At 43.4% G+C, this 8395-nt stretch overlaps 1 protein-coding gene across 1 annotated transcript; it reads left to right on the forward strand.

Moving 5' to 3' along the window:
• The first annotated feature begins 45 nt into the window (after positions 1-45).
• On the forward strand, positions 46-5534 carry EDN1 (endothelin 1). Its single transcript, XM_019543343.1, has 5 exons — positions 46-161; positions 1093-1240; positions 2476-2634; positions 2969-3076; positions 4199-5534. The coding sequence occupies exons 1-5, from the start codon at positions 62-64 to the stop codon at positions 4335-4337; spliced, it is 654 nt and encodes a 217-aa protein (XP_019398888.1). The 5' UTR covers positions 46-61; the 3' UTR covers positions 4338-5534.
• Positions 5535-8395: the final 2861 nt, after the last annotated feature.

Consider the following 8395-nt stretch of genomic DNA (forward strand, 5'->3'; position numbering starts at 1 on the left):
GAGTCAGGCGCGGGGCCGGCTATAAAGCGGCGGCGGCCGGCGCTTCCCCGCCACACGCCTCATGCCTCACGCCTGCATAGCCCGCTCCTCCTGCCTGCGCCGCGGGACCATGGGCTGCGCTCGCCTGCTCCTGCTCCTGCCGCTGCTGCTGCTCGGCTCAGGTAGGCAGGCAGGCGCGGGGCTTCATCGCTGCACCGGCCCCGCACCGGGGAAGCCTGGCTGGGCGCAGGGCTCTCCCCCTTTTTTCCCCTGCAATTTCTTCTTCGCTTGGGATCGAGAGGCAAGACCCCGCAGCGAGCGATGGGCGCGGGCAGGGATGGAGGAGTAGGTCCCTGGGGGGGTGCCGTGTCCGTGCAGGACGGGGTGGGGGACGCTTGGCAGCCTGGGGACTTGTCCCTCTGCTTCGTGCGGGGATGCTACCTATGGCACAGGGATGCCGTCACCCTTTCGTTCGTCCATGCCAGCAGTAGTGATGCCCAGGCGATGTCCAGCACTAGGCTGAGGGAGGGACAAAATGCAGCCCCGGCACCAGGGATATAGTCTACGCCGGCAGCGGTGATGCCCAGGGCACGTGCCTTAGCAATGCCCTGCGCTAGCCTGGGGGATGAAATGCAGTCCGGGCACTGGGGACATAGTCCGTGCCAGTGGTGGTGATGCCCAGGTCGTGTGCCTTGGCAATACCCAGTGCTAGCCTGAGAGACAAAATGCAGCCTGGGCACTGCAGATGTTGATTTGGGGCTTGGGAGTGGCTCTGCAGTGTCATGATTTGGGTCTGTTTGTGCCATGGTGTCTAGCTAGGAGGTAGGCAGGCAAGGTTCTTTGGGTAGATGTGATCTCTTTTATTAGACCAACTAAATAGTTGGAAAATATTGTTCATTGCAAGCTTTTGGGTACAAACACCCTTCTGCAGGCAGAGGGAGGGTTTGCAGTTGTTTTGTGCTTTCCTGGATGGGATAGGAGCCAGCATCTATCCCACTCCCTGCCACTGGCTTTCTGAGTAGAGCCCACAGGAGAGGCCCCTGGGTGTGTGTAACTCGGTCCCAAGGATCACGCCCCTGCTAACCCTCTGCTCTGCCCCTCTCTCCCTTGCAGCTGTTGGTGTTCAGCTGGGAGCTGAGAACGGGCCCTCTAGTGCCCCCTTGCCACTGCGCAGAGCCAAGCGCTGCTCCTGCTCCTCTTTAATGGATGAGGAGTGCGTCTACTTCTGCCACCTTGACATCATCTGGATCAACACACCACAGTAAGTGAGGGAGCCAAGGCGGCACTCCCTAACCTCTCTTTCACCCCGAGCCTAATTACCCTGGTGGGAAGCCAGTTACCATAGTTACCTTTTACCCATCCCACTGGAAGGGGGCATGGGCAGTGTCTCGCGGGGACAGTGCTGCCATCGGCTAATGCTTCAGCACAATGAGTGAGAGGACACTGCTCCCTGGGATACAGCTGAACAGCTAACTATACCATGCAGTTAAAAGGCTCTTCAGTCCAGAAGAAAAGCCATGCAATAAACCCTAGGCTGCTTCACCCTATGCTCTACACTCTCTGCGGGGGGGGGGAAAGAGGATGTAAAAAGCCATGCAGTACTTTAGAGGAAGACTGAGGGGGGTGGTTAAAGAGGGGTAAGAGAATCACGATGGGGACAGCATGTATTTACACAGATTTCCCTGTCCTTTGGGAGTATACAGCCCAATCTGGCTTATGCTTCCATCAGTCCTTTCACTAGGGAAGACTCTGTGGAGAAAGCATGTGAGATTTTACTACAGAGATGAAGCAAGTCGCTTTTAAGAGTAGGCACAGCAGATCTAAAGCTTCCACTGTTCCTAAAGTATAACCAAGGATGTGCTGTGTTTTGGTTCAGAGTGTCAATGCTATAAAATGCTTTTCATTGAGAAGCACAGGACACAGCGTAGTGGCTTGATTCAGCTAATCTTTACTTACTACGAGTAGTGATTTTTTCCTCTGTGAATCACCCCAGTAGAGGGAATACTATCCCAAAAGGATTATAATTATGCTTGGGGATAACCTCATGAGTTCTTAGTAGCAACTATTATGCATTAACACATTTTGTAGATTAGCGAGGATGTGTGCAATGCATAAAATATTTCATTTTTACACTTTACTCACCAAGCGGCAATATGGGGTCATATCCTCAGCAGGTATAATGAACATTGCCCAATGACACCAGTGAAAGAGCTATTCCATTTCTTTTATTGATTCTTTTTGTGTTTGCAGTTTACCAAAGTTCACATAGGTGAGGTTTTATTGCACTCAGTTGCACACTCAAAGTTTTAATATCTTTCTAGAATTATGACCAAAAAGCAATTACTCATGCAAGTAGACACTTTAATCAGCATTACTGTAGGATTGTCAAAAACATTTACATGGAAGTTATAACCAATTATAACCAGCCAAGATTAGACAGAACATCCTTTGTTTTTTGAGGCCACAAATTTAAATTCTTTGATTCTCTGATCATAGGAAAACTGTGCCATATGGACTTGGAGGTCCTTCTCGAGCCCGGCGATCTCTGAAAGACACAGTCTCTGGAAAGCTTGCAGAATCAAACAACAGATGCCGATGTGCCAACCAAAAAGACAAGAAATGTCTGAACTTCTGCCAGACAGGAAAAGAACTCTGGTGTGTTATTGTATATGTTATTTTAATTGGCTGTGAACTGCAGTAATAATAAAGGGGGCATTCACTCAGGTGAATAGTCCCTCTGAAATCTAATCCCATGACTTCTCATCATTGTTGATAAGGACAGTGCAGTTTAACCCAGCAGTGTCATCTGATTTCGCCATGTATATAAATGCATGCGACACAGCACCAGGCATGTTAGCTTACATGCAGAGCAGGTTCACTTTAATCAAGTCTGTTCCAACACAGTGGGAGCAGACAAAATGTATGTGTATAAATGCTGTTTGTTTTTAACAGCTGGGTTTTTTTGTTTTTTTTTCTTTGCTGTAAACAGGGCTCAGTCCACAATACAGAAGGGTTGGGATCATCTCAACAAAGGTGAAAGTTGCAAAGGACTGAAGTGCCTGCACAGAGAACTACTTAACAGCAGGAAAATGAGAAGGTGAGCTTCCTTTTGCGGTACTGAAATGGTTGATGCCACGATAGCTCAAGTATGCAGAGAACATACAATTCTATTCTCAAGTCAATGTAAGTTCAGCTGAGGGCAGGATGGAGTCCTGAATCACAAAAGTGGGGCTGTTGCTCATCCATATCTTGCAGAGTCAAACTTACTGAATTCTGTATAGTTTCCCCCACTTGCTCTGGACTTGTAACAACTCCAGCCTGAAAAAAGCTTGAGAAATTTTAAATATTGACAGCAACAGAACTTGATGTTTTAATGTGCTCATGAATTATTTCATCTTCTGGTAAGATGAGAAAATAAAATACATTCAGAGGCAAATTTTATGCATAAAATGCAATTTCTTGAATTGTGACAGTTTTATCCCAATATGTAAATAACTTTCCATGTTCTGGTCATCAGTGTTAGCTTCCTTGTTATCCAATTTACTTATGTAAAGTAAGGGCAAAATGTAACCATTTTAAGTGATGTATGAGGAATAGGGTAGGGAGATTGAAGCCATTTGAATCAAAGCACTCATTTGAAGAGTGGGTGGCTCAGCTTTAAGTCTCTGGTCTTAATTGGGTTGAGTAAGACTCAAATTTGGATCTCCCAGATCTTAAGTGGGTGTTCTTACTATGACACTGCTCAGAGAGTGAAGGGGTCTTATTTTGACCATAAATTCCACCTGGGGGAAAGTTTTTTGGTTCTGACGCATTGATCTTTTCTAATGAGAAACCACATTGTCAAAACATTCTGGACCAACTCAGCTTCTCTTCAGAATGGGGACGTGCTGGAGCCCGGAGCAGCTGTTTGCAGCCTCCTGGCTACAGCCAGTCTATGGAGCCCGGTCTGCTTGCAGCAGGGCTTGCAGCCTCCCAGCCACCTGCTGGAAGCAGCCTGGGCTCCATGGCAGGCAGGAGTTACTTAGAGCCTGGGCTGGCGGTGGTGTGCTGAGCAAAATGGCCTTGTGTGCCATGCTCCGCACACATGCCATGGGTTGCTGACCCCTGTGCTATTCTAAATTGAGTTTTATTTAACCAAAACTCTGTTTGAACCCACACATACATACACAGTTTGTTTTAATGGTTATGATAACATTTGGTATTTTTCCTGTTTTCACAGACTAGAGGCCATTGGTAACAGTATCAAAGCTTCCTTCCGGATTGCAAAGCTAAAGACTAGACTCCATGAAGTGAAACAGCTGAAGCATAACAGAGCACACAGAAGGCAAAACAGCTGGGAAAGTCAGAAAACATCCTAGTGGGGAGATCACCTGCCCTTTTCCTCTATCACTACAAATTATGGACAAAGCATTGCTGAAACTCTATTTTGCCTTTTAACAATCTACTCTGGCAAAGGCCCAGGATATGTCACTCCAAATATTAAAGCAGCAAAATAAAAGCTGGAAGAGAATCTAAAGAAATCTTCTATTTGGATAATAAAGATGCAGCATCTCATCTTTCTGGAATCCCAACTGATGAGTTACGTGGGAGATGGAAAAGTCCTCATTAACAAACTTTAATTTGAGGGCTGACTTTCCAGAGGAGGAGTGGAACATCTGAATGTTGCTTCTGAAGAAAAGACATAAAAGGGATTGTTATAAATGAATGTGACAGATTTCAGGGAGGGAAAAAAAAACATATGCCAAAAGATGTTGCAAGAAATACCCAATACAGAAGAAGATAAAAAGCACGGAGATCAAGATTTGAAAGGAGAGACATTTATTTTAATTTTTTTAAATTCAAATAGAAAATGAAAGACACTGTGCTACTTTAATCAGGACTTCTTGCATATATACAAGTCTACCTCTTGTACTTTATGTTGCACTCTGCTAAAATACTTTTACACCTTATTATTGCCTTTGCTTATCAAATGCAACCCTTTGCCTTTTTCAGAAGCTTGGTTTGCTAGTATAAGCACAGCTATCTAAATGTCCTATGTGAGTGAAACACTGTTTTATGGATAATCAGGGTTTTGGATGATGAAAGGAATTTTCAACATAAAACACAATGGGAAACACTACTTTGTTTAACATAACAGGATAACAAGGTCTAATAATAGAGACTGTACTGTCTTGTATGCTGCCAGTAATCTACTGAACCACATCTATAACAGAAACTGTTGCAAGATGAGGATTTCTTCAGTGTCTCACTTGATAAAGTGCATAGAGACAAAGGGTTGTTTAAAATTATGTCAAAAGGCTAATATTGGGTGACTGTTTCTAGCAGCGAATTTATTCACATTGTTGAATTTGCTAACTGGTGTCTGATTTGAATTTTATTTGCTTATATTTATATTCTTGCAAATTATTCATTATATTTACCATGTTGAATATTCATTTAAGCAGGCCATATTGGTCTATGCAGGTTTTACATATTTCTGTATGAAATTGGGAAATGCTTCCTGCCTGTCAAGGTAAATATCTTTTAGAAATAAATATTTTTAACTACTGAGTTGATCTGGTTTTTAAAGTGTCTTGATGTCTTGATTATTTCCCCCCCCCCCATCCCCCATGACTTGGGTAGGCCAGAAGTGTGTGAATAAATAGTCTATCCAAAAAGATTCAGCTTGCTCTCACAAATTTTAAAGTAAAAACTCCCCTTGATATCATTAGGACCTTGAAACAACCCTGTAGGAGTTCATAGACAAGATGGATTAATAGTCAATACTTTGCATTTCCCAGCATCTTTTGCTAAATATGATTTTACATTTGAAAGGAAGCTTAGTTCAGATACTCCAGAAAATTGGGCCAAATCAAAATGTGAAAATTACTTTCCATTTCTACAGGGAAAGAAATAGCCCATCAAAACTTTTCAAATAGAACTTTGTCTGTCTTAAAAATAGGTCTTTAGATTTTCTGGATAATGTATTAATTGTAAAGTTTAGAAAACCCCAAACTTTTTGCAACGCTTGCATATTCTTAAGGGTTATGTGCTTGAGGTGTATCTGGAGGAGAGGGTCTGTGCTGGAATACTAATATACTGGTACATTGTGGGTGAGCCTACACATTCATTAATGTGCCTTAGATACTGCACATTTAGTTTAGTACATGCTTAATAAAGCGCTAACTAAATGCACAGCGAGTTACTGTGCAGTAGCACCAGCGCACAGTCATTTTGTGACACTTACTGCATATTAGCCTAATAGTAACACTGTTCATTAGCCTATTAGCACGGCTTTTAACCACCACTGTGCAGTGTTAGGCTTATGCACAGTAAGCATCTCATATAGATGCATCCTGTATGTGCTAGAAGCTGTTGCCTCCTTGTTAAAGACACAGGGCCTATTTTGCCTCTTGGTCACACAGGGAAACGTTCATTGAAGCCAACAAGGAGCGCACTGAAATGAAAGGAGAATTTGACCGACAAAATTACAAGCTGATTACAAACCAAACTTTTCAAAGAGTGCTCTGAACTCTGATAAAGGATGCACCTTTGATCTCCTGTTTTAAATAGAATGGCCTCTCTAACTGCTTTAACATATTGGATTTGGTGACCTTTGTCAGATGTGAGAAGACCTCATTTAAGCTCCTTCTTTTCTAGCAATTGACCCAAATTGTAAAGAAAAATAAATAAATAAATAATAGCCTGGGTTACTTTGCTTCCGAAGCTTTATGGTTTAAGTGAAATTCAAATACACAACATGTTCAGCATGCTCTAAAATCCTATTGCTGACCAAGGCTCCTCTTCTTTCCAAACTGACCTTACCCCCTCATGATTTATTTCAAGTTAATGTCCTGTACACGCTGGACATTTGGTAAAAGGAAAATTTCCAGAGCCATTCAGGACAAAATTAAGAGCTCCGCATTTGATTGAGCCTAATTGACATACCAAAGAGACTGAAAAACACATGTGCAGCTTCATGTTCCTTTTGGAAAAGCACAAGGCTACATGGCAACATCTTAACACAGTTTTAATCTTGACAGGGAGCCTCTAGCACCTGTTACATTGAGTAGGCATGAAGGCAGCATTAGGTGGCTGCAAGAATGCTCACAGCAAACAGGCAGCAGAAAGGTGCTAATGAGAAACCCTTGGGTCTAATTAAAGCATTAGAGGGCATGTGACTGAAAGGTGGTGGAGGCCAGGGCTCTCTATAAGCCTGGCTTCTGAGATAGAGATGGTATTTGGGCTCTGGATACTGGAGAAAAAGAAACTTTTTAAAAGCTGCTATGGTGCTGTTATTGTCTGTAATGGAGAAGGAGTCCCTGGGAGTAAGAAGGATCCTGGAAGGGACAGGTGCTTCTGGGCTGATATTGAAAACTGATTGTGGGGGGAAACAGAAGGTGACAGAGGCTGGAGTCCTGTAGGGCACAGCAGGTAGACCTAACTGCCAAAGGACAGCAGGCCCTGGGGTTGGGGCCCTGATCCTGCTACACAAGGCAGCCATTATCTGTCTGTTCCTAAGATTAGATGCACTGAAAATGACTTTCAGGTTAAATCAGATATAAAAGGCTTTGCATCCACACTGCTATTATGAACCTGGCTTCAAGACATTTTGAACCAAGTTGCTGAAATACGTTGTAGCATATGAAAGTTCATGCTTCTCTGAACAAGTTCATCTATAAGGTGCCACCTTGCCCTACCTGCTGCCTGACTTCACAGTAACATGGTTAACTCCCTGTCTCTGTGCTCGTGGTGGGGTGATACACACATGAACTTGCCTGAACAGAACAGGGCCCCATGTTTCAACTTATGAAGGCAGTGGAACACTTTCCATCATCTTGCAGGGTTTTGGGATTAGGCTGTTTGCTAGGCAGGAAAGCAGGGTATCACAGAAAATCTATTCAACAAGAAATTTTGATGCTTGGCTATTAACTTTTGTTAATATCAAAAATACCAATTTGGTATTTTCCTTGCCATAACATGGAGGAGAGACTAGCCCAGAATAACCAGTAATCCGGTGGTTGAAGAACTCACTTGGGGCAGGTGATGCCCAGATATAGGCCCTGATCCAAATATGGGCTTGAGTGTGGAGCTCCACGTCCCCTTCGTAGCTTGATGATTTGGGCACTCACAAACTCAAAAATAGTTTTCTCTTCTTTCCCTTCCACTGCCACTCCTCCTTCCCTCTCAAAATGTCATCTTTTATACAAGAAACCCCCATGACAGCAATTTTGTATTTCTACAAGAGGTTTTGATTTTTGATGACTCTTTCTGCTTGGGACATGGTTTGTTGAAATGTGGTGCTGGACAGGAATTTATTTTGTATCTGGATCACCTATGTTTCAGTATAATCAAGCTAATACATGGAATTTTGAACTTGATACATTTTATGTTAACATGGGAAGCACAAATCTTTTCTTTCGGTTTCTTAAATTCA

This window comes from Crocodylus porosus, unplaced genomic scaffold, assembly GCF_001723895.1.
Source record: "Crocodylus porosus isolate Cpor-Errol unplaced genomic scaffold, CroPor_comp1, whole genome shotgun sequence".
In the NCBI taxonomy this organism is placed as follows: Eukaryota; Metazoa; Chordata; order Crocodylia; family Crocodylidae; genus Crocodylus; species Crocodylus porosus.